This window comes from Trifolium pratense, linkage group LG2 (assembly GCF_020283565.1).
Source record: "Trifolium pratense cultivar HEN17-A07 linkage group LG2, ARS_RC_1.1, whole genome shotgun sequence".
NCBI lineage: Eukaryota > Viridiplantae > Streptophyta > Magnoliopsida > Fabales > Fabaceae > Trifolium > Trifolium pratense.
Window position 1 is genome coordinate 7,922,553 of NC_060060.1, and position 16,844 is coordinate 7,939,396.

The window sequence follows — 16,844 nt, forward strand, 5'->3', positions numbered from 1 at the left end:
AGTCTTATCAAACATAATAATAATTTTTTTCTTTTAATTTTCCATCTCTATAAATTTACTTTGATTAAAAAATAATAACAAAAACAAAATGCATTCATTTGTAAAATTGAAATACTTGACTTGAAAAAGTCATTTTGCTTACTGGTTCGATTTGTGGCTTGTTTTCGTTTCTGTGGCTGGCTCCTAGTTTCATGGTTGTGCCGTCGTTGGTCGTTGCTATCCGGTGGTGGTCATGGCGGGTTATGGTCTCTTTTGCAAGGCTTGTCGGAGGTGAATGTTGAGTAAACCCATCGGGTGCACTCTGTCAGACTGAATTGGTATCGATGATCTTGCTCTGGCTTTTTGGATCCCCGATGATTCCAGATTTGTTGAAGTCTACAGGTTTCAAGGGTTTGGGTTCTGCGTCATTGTCTTTGTTATCCGTATGAGTCCTTATGCCTAATTCCAGACTATTTTGATATGTTCATCATTTGATGTGAAATGCTTGACTTTATCAAGTCCTTGTGCGTAACATTCCTAGGCATGTAAACCTCATATATGTCGTCAAAAAGCATACTTTGAAGCTCTATAGGAGGAGTCTCCAAAACTTTAATGTCAAAAGAATCAACAGAGTAACTAAAATTAGCAAGTTAGTCCGTGTTTCTATTTCCCTCGAGACAAAATGACTTGCCAACTCAAAGCAAGAAGATGTCTAATGCGAAGCACCAAAATGGGTGCTTCCATTGAGCTTACTCTATCCGTCACCATATCTATCAGCACTTTAGAATCAGTTTCAACATGGAGATGAGTGATTCCCTGCCTTCAAGCAAGGTTCATCCCTAATACATGCCCCACATCTCTGCATGAAGCGCATCACAAGATCCAATTTTTCGATTGTAGTCCTTGATCCACTTGTCATTCGAGTCCCTTAACAAACCTCCACACCCAGCAAGGGCTACCCTATCATTTTGAGATCCATCACAGTTGGACTTGATCCACCATTCTTGAGATATTTTCCAATCAATGTAGATAGTGTCACTTTTTCGATTGCTTCTTGGGTCCTGAGAACACCCTTCAATTTCTTTTTCCACCTTGAGAGTAGTAAAAAGTTGGGTTGTGTGGGCGTTAGGCATGGCAATGGGGCGGGGCGGGGACGGGTTTTGCCCTTCCCAAACCCAAACCCATAAAGTTCGGGTTTCCCCAAATCCATCCTAAATTCGAGCGGGGATAAAAATGATAACCCCAAACCCATACCCAACGGGGATCGGGTATCCCATCGGGTTTCGGGTATCCCCATTACGCCTCTTTCCACATGAATTTAGATTATATTTTAGTATTTTTTTATTAAAAAAAAAGTTAAATATCCAAAATTATTTTCTCTCAACAATATTTTTTTAAATAACGAAAAAAAAATAGAGAAAATGGTTTGTTTAATACTCAAATTAAAATAAAAAATAAATATATCAACGTAATTTAAGAGATTGTTTAAGCGTTTCTAATTTAAAAGAGGTGAAATCTAATTTTTAGTATAAGCGGGACGGGTTCGGGGACGGGTTCGGGGTGGGTATCAATGTACCCATTACCCGCCCCAAACCCATATTTTGAAATCGGGGAAAACCCAAACCCAGTCAACTCGCGGGTATGAGTTTTATTGCCATGCCTAGTGGGCGTTGAAAGCCTTCTTCAAAACTCATTTGTTTATCCATATCCACATGTGTCAACACGCCACCATAAAAGTTGAAATTCAATCCATCTCATAGATATGATTGGTGATATTCTTGAAGATTCAATCCCTGCAGACACTAAATTTATAACTCGCACATAATACTTATAATTTCAGACCTACTCTTCAATTACCCAAAGATAAAGAAACAAAATCATCTCAAAATATATACCATAGACTCATATATGATTTTATCCCACATATGGATATTCCCTAACAAGAAAGCATTAGTCAAAATTTTGTAACACAAAATATGCTTAGTCAAAAACATTATCCTTAACATGGCATTATATGCTTAGTCAAAATTGTAACAAAAAATATGCTTAGTCAAAACATAAAACATTACTCCATTATATATACACGACAAGAAGGGAAAACTATACATACCTCACCTACCCTCATTGCCTTTATCAACACACAAATAAAACCTGTCACCAGTGAACTATTTGTCTAGGTCTTCTTCACCCACAAAAATATCAATCCCACCCTGCACTCCTAAAACTGTAAAAAAAAAAAAAAAACCAAATTTTGTTAAAAATGGAGTCTAAGCCACATGCTGTATTTGTTGCATTTCCAGCACAGGGTCATCTGAATCCAATGATGCAACTAGCCAAACTTTTCCGTTGCAAAGGTTTCCACATAACCTTTGTCAACACTGAATTCAACCACAAACGTTTGATTAAATCACTTGGAGCAGAATTTGTAAAGGGTCTCCCAGATTTTCAATTTGAGACCATACCTGATGGTTTACCAGAATCTGATAAAGATGCAACACAAGATGTTGAACCTTTGTGTGAGGCAATTAAGAATAATTGTTATGCTCCTTTTAAAGAGCTTTTGAATAAGCTGAAAACTTCATCACTTCATGTTCCAATTACTTGCATAATTGCTGATGCGCTTTCGGGTTTTGCTGGAAGAGTAGCAAAAGATTTGGGGATTCAAGAGTTGCAATTTTGGACTGCTTCTGCTTGTGGCTTTGTGGGACATTTGCAGTTTGATGAACTTGTTAAAAGAGGAATTCTTCCATTCAAAGGTAAAGTAAAATGGTATTATTTAATTTGATCAAATCTTATTAATGAAACAGTCCAAATTAAGTACTCATGTTTAGATGATGCAAGTTTCTTCTAGTTTATCCAATGTTATATATTCGATCTCTGACTTGGGCATGCAATGACGTTAAAACTTTTAGGAAAAATTTACTATCCAATTGGGCGAAGAATTAATCTTTGCAATTAGGCACATAGATATTCGTTAAAAAAAAAATCAAATCCAAATTGAATTACATTTTATTTGTTTTAATCTTTGAATTTTAAATTCATTTCTAAGTCAATTATATTGCTCAAATTAACAAATAACTATGCAAAATTTTCTCTCAAGTTGAATTAAAACATCAATTTAGTATAGTAGAATAAACAATATATAATTAAAAATTTTGCAAATGTGTTATATACAGCTTAATTGGCAGAGACATTGCAAATTATTGCATAAATCGAAGTTCGAATCCGGATACTTTCACTTATTCACCTTAAAAAAAATATGAAATTCTAACTACTATACTATTTAACCTAAAAAAAATATGACGACAAATCACACATTCAACCAAAATGATAGTTTGTAATTGTGGATTATTTTATATACCATTGACTGGCGTGCCCAATACCTCATGCTTGAGACTAAGACAACCAACGATAAAGACATTAAGACAACAAAACATGGAATTGCAACATTTTCGTAGTACCTATACTTATTTAAAATAATTTTCCCGATGACATTTTCATTGACTAAAACGATATTTTGAATTTCTATAGCATGATGAACTACGCTTCATATATATAATATAGGCTTAATTAATAAAAGGGTCCCTTAAAGACATTTTTCGTTTCAGATTGGTTCCTTAAAGAAAAAAAGGTCTAAATAGGTCCCTTAAAGAAAAAAAAGTCCGAATAGGTCCCTTAAAGATATCTCCGTTAATCAGTTTGGTCCCTAAAAAGAGGTCTAAATAGGACCAAACTGATTAACAGATATGTCTTTAAGGGACCTATTCGGACCTTTTTTTCTTTAAGAGACCTATTTAGACATTTTTTTCTTTAAGGGACCAATATAAAATCAAAAATATCTTTAAGGGACCATTTTATTAATTAAGCCTATAATATAACACACAAATAGTTCAAACTTGAGTTTTCCGACTCCAAGGCAAATCCGAATTGTTTTTTCTGGTTCTCTTTATATCTTGACTAATTGAGTCATGTCTATAACTAATTAATCTATCATATATATTTTATATTTATAACTAAATTGAATTTTCTAAGATATTTTTTTATAATCACTTTTACGATATCTTGAAATCTTTGAAGTGGATTACGCACTCGCATTAAATATATCGATAAATGATAGTTTATGTTGGAACACAATCACTTTGTGAACACACACACACACAATAATAAGCGCGATGCCTAAAACCAGAAAACTGAACTTTTGCAAGCTTATGAACACTAATGAACACTTTGTGAGTTATGAAAGACTGAGAAACAAAATGAAATGAAGAATGAAATTCTGGTACACAGTAGACAAGTGTTGTCCACGATATGTTCAGACACTTGTCGTAACACTTGTCTTAAAAGAGAGAACAATAAAGCAAGACATTAAAAACAGATACTGAAAAGCATAAACAACACACAATAATTGTTAACCCAATTCGGTGCAACGTCACCTAATCTGGGGGATACCAGTCCAGGAGGAAATTCACTATCAGCAGTATTAATTCAGAGCTAAACTTCCCCGTTTACAGTTCCTTACTTAATCTCTACCCAATGCAACTTCTACCTAGGAACTCCTAGATATGAGACCCCGTCTCACTCCCCTCAACCTTACAACCAGTAAGGATTTCAATAACAACAGAATGGAGACACTCTCCTTGACAAAGATGAAGACACACTTCAATGACATTAACATCTAGCCAACGACTAAGTTCACAATTTGGAGTTGCTTAAAAGTTTCCTCCAAGTACAATTCTCAACTCATTACCTACAGGTTTCTGAGTGAAGACATAGTGACCATCTCACAACCCGAGTGGTTCACTTTACACCAACTCTCCTAGAGAGTGGCTTAAAGACACGAAACCCTTAAAAGACTACATCTTTGATATTCTATTTTAGCTTCAAGTTTCGGTGTATAAAACAGGGTTAGCAACACCCTTTATATAGCAGAAGACTAGCTTGGGCTTCAAGACGAAACTAGGTCTTCAAAATTGCTGCAGCAGCAGATATATTTTTGAAATAAATATTATATTTTCTAAAAGTTATTTTATTTCTTTAGAAAATAGAACTAGGGTTTAGCTGCCTTCAGAAACACATTGATCACGTGCGCCTTGTTGTATAAGTCACCACGAAATAATTCTTCAATCAAATCTTCAAAAGATTGAGTAGAAAATAAAAACGCTAGCTGGCGCGCAGTCAAACACACAGGTGTTGTTCCAATGTGTACGCACACCTGTCTCAACACATGATGTATGTACATATGTCTCAACACTTGGCTAAAAGATGTTTTTGCAAAATGTAGCCAACATACAAAAACCCAACAAAGAAGATGAATGTTAGGGAAGAATCACACATTCTCATTATACACTTTGATCAATGATACAAGCATATATAGTTGTTACTTACACTCCAAGTTACAGCTGTTACCACTGACTAACTTCCCTAATTTTCTCAAAATTGTAACTAACTCTTACTAACTAATTTTGTTACTCATAACAAACTCTAAAATCACTTTAACAACCAATGTTAATGTCACAAGAAAGTATACAATGTCAACAAATGAATTACTCGTAACAGTTTAGACAATAAATTCATGAATTGCTATCTTGCACTAGAAAACAAAAGAAATGATTGAAATAACTTAAATTGAAATTTGGCTCAAAAAAATTAAGAATTTCGTATTCTTATATCTGCAAGTAAAGTGTCTGTATTTTGTATTTATAGAGAAACTCAAAGTACTTGATGAAGGACAATGACATTGTAGAATGTGTTAACATGTCTATATCCAAACAATTATATCATTACTTTACAAAAAATAAATATAAAATTTCCGTCTTATAAATTATCAACAGTAAAATACTAAAAAACTCATAATAAGGTTTAACTTGTGAACATACAATCATTCCCAACAATCACAACTACTAAACCAAGTGATACACTGCATCAACAAATGTTGTTAATTTAAACTTAACCACTGCAATCATCCAAATTTATATTTTGAAAATTTCTCTTAATTACAACTTACTTTTGTCAAAATTTTAGATGAAAATTTTGTTGTCGATGGCACTTTGGAAACAAGTTTAGATTGGATCTCGGGAATGAAAGATATCAGACTAAAAGATCTTCCAAGCTTCATAAGAGTTACCGATCTAAATGATATCATGTTTAATTTCCAAGGTTCTGGGGCACGAAATTGTTTGAGATCGTCAACAATTATAATCAACACATTTGAAGAATTGGAAGGTGATGCCCTTGACACCCTTAGGGCAGAAAATCCAAACATATATAACATTGGTCCACTTCACATGCTTGGTAGACACTTTCCTGAGAAGGAACATGGTTTTAAGGCAAGTGGTTCAAGTTTATGGAAAACTGACCCCGAATGCATAAAATGGTTAAATAAATGGAAACCCGGCTCAGTCCTATATGTTAATTATGGAAGTGTAACTGTTATGACAAATCACCAATTGAAAGAATTTGCTTGGGGAATAGCAAATAGCAAGTTACCATTTTTATGGATAATGAGGCCAGATACAGTAATGGGTGAAGAAACTACAACATTGCCACAAGAGTTTCTAGATGAGGTCAAGGATAGAGGATACATAACTAATTGGTGCTTCCAAGACCAAGTTCTTGCTCATCCATCTGTTGCGGTGTTTCTAACTCATTGTGGTTGGAATTCTACACTGGAAGCTATTTCTGCATGCGTGCCTACTATTTGTTGGCCTTTCTTCGCTGAGCAACAAACAAATTGCAGGTATTTATGCAACACTTGGAGAATAGGAGTGGAGATTAACCATGATGTGAAAAGGAATGAAATCACAGAAATTGTGATGGAAATGATGGAAGGAGAAAAGGGAAAAGAAATGAGACGTAAGTGCTTGGAGTGGAAGAAGAAAGCTACCGAAGCTACTGATCAAGGAGAATCATCATACAATAATTTTCATAACTTAATTAAGCAGGTTCTTCATCAAAATGTTATTTGAATACTAAATACTAGTCTAATTAATATGGATTATATTTTGTTGAGATGCAATATTTTTGTTCTATTACTTTTAGCTAAAGTATTTCCACTTGATATTTTTGATGTTATCAATGTTAGCTCTCCTAATATTTGACTATATGCAGTATTTTTTTTATGAATAAAAACTTCTCACTTAATCAATCTTTATATGATTGATATTAATAAAATCTTATGGAGAATGTGATACTAATTTCTAGCTATAATATAGACTAATACTGCTACATAGATAAAATAGGCCAAGTTTGTCATAATGATCAAATGTAAATATGAATGTATTTGATATTTGAGCAATTGGAGCACATGACTATATATGATTCTCCTCTTGTAACCAAAGGTGACAAAATAAACAAATGTTATATGATATGCATGAATTGAGATATCAAATCTTATTGGTAGCAAAGTTCTTTTTCAAATCAATCCATTCATCTTCAAGTTTCTTCTTGTTGGTTAAGGCCACTGTGTAAGAAGTCTCATACTTTTTCAAATTTGTTAAGACAATCTTGCACTGTGGAACCCAATCTTGTGCAACCTCTGTCTTAATCTTGTTATTTATCACTTCACGTTGCTCCAAATCTCTCTTCAACTTGTCTCTAATCTCAACAAGACCACTTAATTTTTGTTCTAATTCAACAATCTCAGAATTGATCTTTTCAAATTGTATATTACCTCGAGATATTTCACAATTATTTCTCTTTTCTCTGGCTTTGGCACTTTCCAATTTCTTTGATATAAGAGACCTTGATTGAAGCAATTGATCATAATCTTGTATAGTTTTTTGAGCATTCACAAATCTTACATCAACCCCTTCAATGAAAGTTCTTAACTTGCAAATAACATGATGAAGCCTAATAGGGATTTGGCTTTCAAATTGGCCAAGTTGTTCCAAAATTTTATGGAACTTTTGCTTCACTTCATTGTCTGAAGAGAAAATTTCAAGTGGTGTCTCCAAAAGGGTCTCTAGATTTTCAATAATTGTTCCCACATTTGGATCTTCGAGTACCGAAACAGTTGTTGAGTCGGTGCACATGGGAGACAAATCATAACTGTCACATAACAAACTCTCTAGCTCTGAAATTGGATCCCAAGAATCTTGTTCGAGTTGCGGATTGGTCAAGTCTTTTTCTTTTGACACCATTTCAATGGTCTGATTTGGATTCATAATGTTGGAAGCTCTTGCAGTGTCAAACTGAGACAAGCAATGAAAAAAATTGTTAATGGAGCAAATGAGCAATGGTGGTGCTAATTCTATTGTTAAGTTGCTTACTTGATTCTGTGGTATTGAACTTGTATTTGTATAGAAATCATATTCCTCCAAACTTTGTGGTTTTGTCTTGGAACCATTTGCTGTTGGAACTTTTTTATTTTTTTGAAAAGGCAAAAAAAATCATTAAAAAATGCAAAACAAAAGCACAAGATGTGCCTTACATAAGAGAAACAAAAATTAAAGGCTCCACTAATCATGGAGATCAGTTAGTGGTCACAAAAGGCAAAACAGAAAACAAAACACAAGATTTTACCATAGTTAAGTTCGGTTCGTACTTAATTTTTTTATTTTTTATTTTGGTTTATAATGGCAACCCATGACCTCTAGCAGCCTATCCAAATCTCTCACCACTAGACCAAGCCTAGTGGCTATGGCTTACCATTCATACTTAATTGTTAATAGTAAAAAATGATAAATATTATTCTACTAGTGGGTGAAGTTTCATACCTACAAAAATGTGAGAGGAAGATGTTTTATTGGAGTCTAAATTTTCAACCTGAATGTGAGTCACAATAGTTTGATGTAATTCCTTCTCTTCATTTTTATGATCACATCCAATTGTTGTGACATGCAACTCATTCATCTCTTCAAAATTGTTAGATTCTTCTAAGTGATAAAGTGGAAACACCCCACAACCCTTTATCCTCTCTGTTGACCATTCTCCCTCCTCATTTTCAAGTGAAAATTCAAAGGATATGTTGCAAGGATTATCCCATGCTCCACTTTCTTGTATTTGACTATGCAAAGAAATGTTTTTAGCACCACTTCCGACATCAAGATACCAAAGAAACACATGATCCGTAACCAAATGCATAACAAGATTAAGCAAAGAGGCAGATTTTACACCTATTCTTTTGGAATTTTGGTAAATAGAACATTGAGCGTATCGGTACTGATCAATTGACTCGGAAAGAACAATGCAAAACACTAAACCATATAAACCATGTTCTGGAAGATGTCTAATAGTTACTGAAGAAGTTGAACCTAGATGATGATTTTCTTCGGAATGAAAACTAAATCTCTTAGGAACATGACCTCCTGGGAAGATCACAGATTGATAATATGGTTGAGGTTTAGTTCTATGTTCAAAAGGTATGTCCAACGTAGTAAGGTCCGAGACTAAAGAAATGCAGTTGATAGCACTAAACAATCTTAGTGACGGTGGAAGCTCAGACACAGACATGGACACGAGTTTCTTGCAATTATCTAACCTTAGCTCTTTAAGGTTGTTAAGGTTTTTGATGTTTGGTGACAAACTTTTAACATTGCTTCCACTTAGTTTTAAGCATTGCAATGATGATAGTAAACCAATGCTATCAGGAAGTGCCTCTAAGTTGCAACAATTTTCCAAATTCAATGATGTTAAAGTTGATTGCCATGGTTTGAAGTTGAAACACAAATTCGATGCATTGAGTTTTTTGCAGCCAGAAAGAACTAGAGTACTAAGAGAACCAATTTCTATATAGTTTTCATTTTCCCCAAAACCAACAAGATTATCACAATTGTGTAGATCAATCATCTTCAATTTCTGGCAACACAAAATTGATGAGGGCAATTCTTTGATAGATGTACCTGTAAAACATAAGTTACATCAGCTAGATTAGTTATTTTCATTGGCTATATATATAGTAAATCTTCGTGTAATTTTCCGTGTATTCACAATTATATTATAATTCTTTTTTTCCCTCTTGTCAACTATTTCTATCAAGAATAGTAATAGTACCATCTAACCACAGTTTCTCGAGTTTGTTTGAAGTGACTGAGAATTCTTTCAGAGATGAGCAGTTGCTAAGTTGGATGGTTTGAAGAGAATCTAAATGATTGTCAGTATGAAAACTTTCAATCTTCGTACAACCTTCTAATTCGAGATCTTTAAGCTTGTCGAGAGACAAAATTGAAGGATGGATTTCACACAAATTTCTACAACCAGTAAGTGCCAACCATTCCAAATTTGTAGCCTTAGACAAGTCTGGGACCTCAACCAACTCATTGCTGAATCTAAGGTCAATTTCCTTTAAATTTGCAAGATTCTAAAAAAAAACATCATAGAATTAGTTACAGCAGTTAAAAGTTGTTACAGCGGTTAAAAGTTAGTTGCTCCCGTTAGCTATATATAATTTTCACTCTCATTACAAACTCAACCAAACACATTATGACATTCATGTATACAATACTTTAATTACCTGAACTCCGTCCCAAAGCTTTTGAAGGTTGCTGTAAGGCATGGAAAGCTCAACAAGCAAATTAGCACTAAATTTTGATGGCAAAGACTTCAAACAATATCTATGCCATTCAAGGTACCTCAATTTATCAGACAATGAATCCAGACCGTTTTCTGGAAGATATATATTGCTTGTCCCGTTGCACTTTCCATAATAGAATTTGAGAAATCTCATCTCAGACATTTTTGTAAAGGAATTAGACTTTAAATGTAGATCCTCCACTTTAGACATATCTAAAGTTATTCCTTCTATAGTTTTAGTTCCCTGACAAGTATAAAAAATAATTAATAGGAAATAATAATAATAATAATTATTAAGGTATTCTCTCTACACACTGCTACTTGCAACAGTTGTAGAGAGAATATATATCGTGTTGATCCTTTACAATAGTTGTACTATGTAGCTGTTGTAGAGAATCCAAGTTCATATTATATAATATTGTGCAAATTAATTAATAAATATTCATATATTTATAAAATATCATTTTATAACTTACCTTATTATATTTTAGTACATCATACACTTCATTGGGATCCCACAATCGAGTTCTGCTTCCAGGGTCCTTAGGGGATTCTTGATGAACAATATTCCAGCCCATTTCTTGTATTAAGTCATGCATTTGTATCGTACCCTTATTTGAAATGGTTACAAGAGACTTTTCTACAAGGTCTTCAATTCCAATAACTGGGTGGAAATCACAAGCTTCCAATAGATTTGTCACGCGATCTCTAGATTCTTCTTTGACAAAGCATGCTATATCTAAGAATATGTTTTGTTGATCACTATCTAACTCATCATAACTCAATTTCAACACATTTTGAATTTTCATGTTTGGAATCTTCTTGAGCTTCTTCAATTCACTTTCCCACGCTTCTTTACTTCTTGAACGAAGACGCACACCTAAAATTTTTAAAGCCAAAGGATTGCCTTTGCAATATGCAATTACACTTTTCGAGAGCTCTTCATATCCACTTTTAAGATGTTTTTCTTTGAATGCACTCGAATAAAAAAGTCGAAGAGAATTGTCTTTGTTAAGTTCCTTGACTTCATATATTTCATCAACATGGTTAATTATGTGCTTATCTCTAGTGGTTACAATTACTCTACTTCCTGGTCCCAAAAAATCGCAATCGCTGCTGATTAGATCATCTAATTGTTCTGATGTAGCCACATCATCCAAAACAATAAGAACTTTTTTTCGTCTAAGCCTATTGGTCACACAATGATATTCAACTTTTGGTACATTAACATGAAGATTTTCTTCCTCTAACAGCTCTGAAAAAAGCTTGTTGCGCAAGAAATCTATATTATTCTTCTCTATTTGTTCCCTTACATTTGCTAAAAAGCAATGACCTTCAAATTGAGAAGATAATTTGGCACGTAAAGCAATTGCTAGGGTTGTCTTACCTATGCCACCCATGCCCCATATCCCAATCACTCGAACATCTTGTGAGTCCATTTCCAATAATGATTTAACTCCTTCATAATTTTCCTCAATTCCAACCACTCCCTTTAATTCAATTGGGTGTATGAGATTCAATCTTTGCAAAATGTCTTTAACAATATCTTTAATGAATTGAGATTCAGACCTGACATATAAAAATGATAAAAAGAGTAACGAAATGATTAACAATTCAATCCAATAAAAGAAAAAACTAAATGCTTATGTAAAAAATAATAAAAATATCTTACTATCTCCACCCCCACGATAATTGTTAGTTACTGCATTAATATTGATTATTTTATTTTAATTTTATTATAAACTAATTTATGTGTATCATTTTTAAATTAATCATAATCCACTGTGCATTTTTGAAATTGATCAATACTCAATAGTAAATAAGAATATAGCATCCAAATAAGTTTTTATTTATTTACAACTTTTGTTGACATGTATGTATCCATTGACCTTGAGTGACAATGATATAGGACGAATGAAGTGTTTTCTTTAACACATCACAAATAATAATATCATGATATTATTTTAATTTTATATATCATATTGAAAAAGTCATTTGTTGAAACGGACTTGAGTGAATTTTTTTTTAAATAATAATATCATGATATTATTTTAATTTTATATATCATATTGAAAAAGTCATTTGTTGAAACGGACTTGAGTGAATTTTTTTTTTTGTAAAACAAAAAAAGTATCATTTGCTTGACATTAAAATCTCCCTGTAACTTTCTCAAAAAAAAAAAATAAAATAAGGACAAAACTTATATGCATTTTCTTAGATGCAGTTTTTCCTGTTTCTCTCACAAAAAGTAAGTTATTTATATTTTTTAATTAAAAAAAGAAAAAGAAAATTGTTTTTAAATAAAAATAACTTCCCCCATGTATCTAGCACAGTAAAAATTGTGTATATGAAACTGTACATAAATTTGGTCCAAAAAAATAAAATCTCCATGTATCAACTATCAACCAAGTTCTGTCAAAAAAAAAAAAAACTATCAACCAAGTTGGGCTCAAGGATGATTAATTAAGCGGTTCTGCTCAAATTGTTAATTAAAGACAAATTGTTCAAGAAAACATAACTTCATATCATAGAGCTCATTTTCTTTAAAAATCGGAAGGTTAAGAAAAAATTTCAAGAACACAACTTTTTGCTAAAATTTGACTAATAACACTAGACATATTTTGGTCAAGTAGTTTAGTGGTTAGATATTTCACTCTTAAAGTGGATAAGTGGGATACCAGAATTCGAACTCCGCTCACTACATATAATGCAATGTTCTGCCAACTGAGCTAAACTCACGTAACTATATAATTTTAATTGAATTTTCACTCATCAATCAATTTTGTATTGTCCTTGAATTTATCAAAACAGCAATAACATCCCTCAAGTTATGAAAGTTATGTCAAATCAAGTTCATACCAATTCATTTATCAGAGATAATTTAGGGCCTAATTTGATATAAATTCAGAAATTTAAGGGAAATTAGCTATTTCGATAAATTTGAGACCAAATTGATTAATGAGTAAAAATTCAAAAATTAAGTTGCTTATTTACTCAGTTTTAATTACTAGTTAATGATATTTATCAAAAAAAATAATACTAGCTAGTTAATGATCTTATTCAAATAAAACAACTTGAAAAGAAGGACAGACAATTTGATGTATAATTTTTTTATTTTTTGACTAAATTTGATGTATAATTTTTATTATATACATAGTTCATAACTTGATATATAAGCCTGTAAGATATTTTGAAAAGATAAAACATAAAAGTTTATTATTGATATGTTAATAGTTAAGGACAAATCTTTTAAAAAAATCTGAGTTCGTATACTGACTAAAATATTAATTTATCAAATTATATTCACCGCTTAATCGAACTTTGCACCAAAGTTCATTTATCATAGAAATCGGAGGATTAAGACCTTAAGACAAGTTTCTTTTTAAGAAGTTAATAGCTTGATAGATTAAAGTAAAAAGTGTTCTACCAAAAAAAAAAAAAAAAATTAAAGTAAAAAGTGCAATTGGAAAAAGAAGCAAAATCCCTTTGCAGCATAAAACAAAGATTGAATGAATATGAATATATACCTATAAGTTTGAAAATCCCAACCAGCCAAATTAGCTGCTTCTGTGAGAGCACTTCTCCAATTGAACACTTTGTAACTATTTTTGGTCTTAAGATGTTCCGCAAACAAGTTTTGGTATGTACCTCTCTGATTTCTCACATGTGATGGATCTATTTTGTAGAACACAGGTATCACAATTTGTCCTCTTTCTTTTTTGCATTCTATAATCTTCACAATTTCATCCAAACACCACTTGGAGGAAGCATAGTTTATTGAGAAAATGATAACAGAAACATGTGATTCTTCAATGGCTGTCATGAGTGATGGCCCAATTCCCTCTCCTTTTTCAAGTCTGTTGTCTATATATGTTTCAACGTTCTTATTTTTCAACGCTTCATGAAGATGGCTTGTGATGTTGTCGCGAGTATCTTCGCCTCGAAAGCTAAGAAAAACATCATATTTTTTAGGGGACAACATCAAAGAAGAAGAAGAAGAAGAAGAAACATCAAAGTTGGTCATTTAATTTTTTGGTTTGCCTTTTTTTTTTTGGATGAAATTTTCTTGTTTACAATTAGAAAAAATGAGTATTATGCATAAAAAATAAAATGGTTGAGATAATAAAGCAGGGGCAGAGAGACACATTCAATGGTATAGGGACCTGGCCCCTCCAGAATTTAAAGTCTTTCTTTCTTTTCTTCTTTTTCATAATTAATGAGATATGGTTTGCAATTTTGTCTTTGGGGTAGTTGGTAATTAATGAGGAAAATATTTACTAGGATTTTTTTGTTTAGCTGATATTTTGATGACTAGTGTTTATGACTTCAGATCTGCTCGAGTCCTCTTGTCCTCCAGTTTTCCACTTAATCATGATTACTTTTAACGATTCCTAGCTCATACTCCCTCCGTCCTAAAAAGAATGACATGCGTGTTTCGGTCAACTGGGTCATTCTTTTTGGGACGGAGGGAGTACTAATTAAAGAATACTACACAAGTTCCAAAATATTGTTACTATATTTGATTTCTTAACAAATAAATGCTGCCAAATATTAGTTGGTTCAGTAGTAATTGACGCTGAACTTGATAGGGAGAAATATTTCTATTAATTTTTTTTACCGTCCTTTAATAATTTGTTTAAAACAATCAAATATGATAAATATTATGGGAAAAAGAAGTGAGACGATTAGGCACAATATTTGGGTATAATGTTTTTTTTTGTTACAATGGAGTATAATATTTAGGTACACTATATTATGAGTGTCTCCAAATCATTTATATTGGATTACGATTAACCGAGTAGGAAATTGATTTGTAGTAAAGAGTTGAGCTCTTTCTTTTCTTTTCTTTTTTACCATTATCAAATTTTTTCTTGGATATCCACGGTCAAGATCTACGTATTGGTGGTGGACTCCAATCGAATAATAAAATTTTTATTGTCTATCCAAAAAAAAATTGATTTGGAATTAAGGATTCACACCGTAAGACTTATTTGATCTTTAAAAATGTTAAAATGTTATATAATTTAAGATTTTGAATAAAAAATTGAGAATTTTTTTCATATATTATTCAAATTTAAAGATCTCATAGAAAACTAACAGCAGCTTGCCAAACAAAAGCTAAGAGAAAAAATAGTAAGGGTATTACTTGGATAAAATCTACAATTGGCCGGATTCAAAAAAGTGTAGGCTTCGGGTAATTTCGCCAAGAAATAACTACTTGAATAAATGGCAAAGTGAATACAAATACAAACCAAGCTAAAGATATTAAGCATAACAAAGATGTTGTTCTTTAAGAAAATGAATTGTACTTATTAGTGTTCAGTCGGTAAGGGGAGGGAAAATAAACAGAAATGGATACTTAATTCAATGGGTATGCTTTCTTTTAAAATATATTTGTGACGACGATCATTGATCTCGATATTGTCATGGCTTTGCAAAGGTTGTGGTTAAAGGATGTACCGTCTAAGGCTGGAATTTTTGGACGGAGGCTCTTATTATCAAAATTGCCAACTTGCGTGGCTTTAGCTAGCAGGGGAGTCATCTCACCAATCCTTTTGAGTTGTCATGTGCATTTTATTTTAGAGAGGTCGAAGATATTAATCATGTGTTGTTTAACTGCCAATTTTCGCAACAAGTGTGGAGGAAAATCTTTTGTTGGATGCAAGAGGACGCTATCTCTTTTGAAGATATTTGGACTCACTTCAATATGTTTGGCACATTGGTGACAGGCAATGGCGGATCCGAGGTGAAACACTTGATTTGGTTTGCTATAACAGATGTCTTTGACGTATCCGGAACAACGTTATGTTTAGAGTTGCCTTTCCAAATTAACTTGTTCATGTGGATCAAATTATGTATATTTCATTGTTTTGGTTTATAGGTAGAATTAAAATCAATATTCCTTATGGTTATTTTGATTGGTGTAATAATATTTTAGTTTTCCTACATAACATCTAAAGATATTTGAGAATTGTAAGTGTATAATTCAATTTTGCTTATAAGAAAAAAAAAGTATATTTCTAAGAAGGTGCGGTATGTTTTATGAGTTTTGTGGAGTTTATAAAATGCATAGAATTCATGTCTTTCTTTTTTGTTTTTTTTTTCTTCTCACTTTCAGTATCCGGCCAATTGAACTGCTTAATCTGATTCGGAAATCAGTTCTACATCAAGTGTTTCAGTTTCATCCCGATCGCAGTTGCATGGATCGAACCATGGATCTCCCTATCAAATTCAACGCAAATTACCACTTCACCAACTAACGATTGGTAAATTTCGAAGAAACGAGAATGCATACTCCTCCGGCCTTATTTATAAGCAAAAGTTAACAAAAAGTTTTGGCCTTAAAAATAAGCAAA

General features: G+C 32.6%; 2 protein-coding genes across 2 annotated transcripts; one reads left to right on the forward strand and one right to left on the reverse strand.

The window, feature by feature from the left end:
• Positions 1-2,060: 2,060 nt before the first annotated feature.
• LOC123909982 (linamarin synthase 1-like) lies at positions 2,061-7,054 on the forward strand. Its single transcript, XM_045960954.1, has 2 exons — positions 2,061-2,735; positions 6,001-7,054. Exons 1-2 carry the CDS (start codon positions 2,240-2,242, stop codon positions 6,942-6,944), a joined length of 1,440 nt encoding a protein of 479 aa, XP_045816910.1. The 5' UTR covers positions 2,061-2,239; the 3' UTR covers positions 6,945-7,054.
• Positions 7,055-7,214: 160 nt separating this feature from the next.
• On the reverse strand, positions 7,215-14,840 carry LOC123909981 (disease resistance protein RML1B-like). The gene is made up of 7 exons (XM_045960953.1): positions 14,016-14,840; positions 10,965-12,057; positions 10,430-10,732; positions 9,970-10,276; positions 8,694-9,818; positions 8,247-8,335; positions 7,215-8,168 (listed from the first exon to the last, which is right to left on the reverse strand). Exons 1-7 carry the CDS (start codon positions 14,510-14,512, stop codon positions 7,362-7,364), a joined length of 4,221 nt encoding a protein of 1,406 aa, XP_045816909.1. The 5' UTR covers positions 14,513-14,840; the 3' UTR covers positions 7,215-7,361.
• Positions 14,841-16,844: the final 2,004 nt, after the last annotated feature.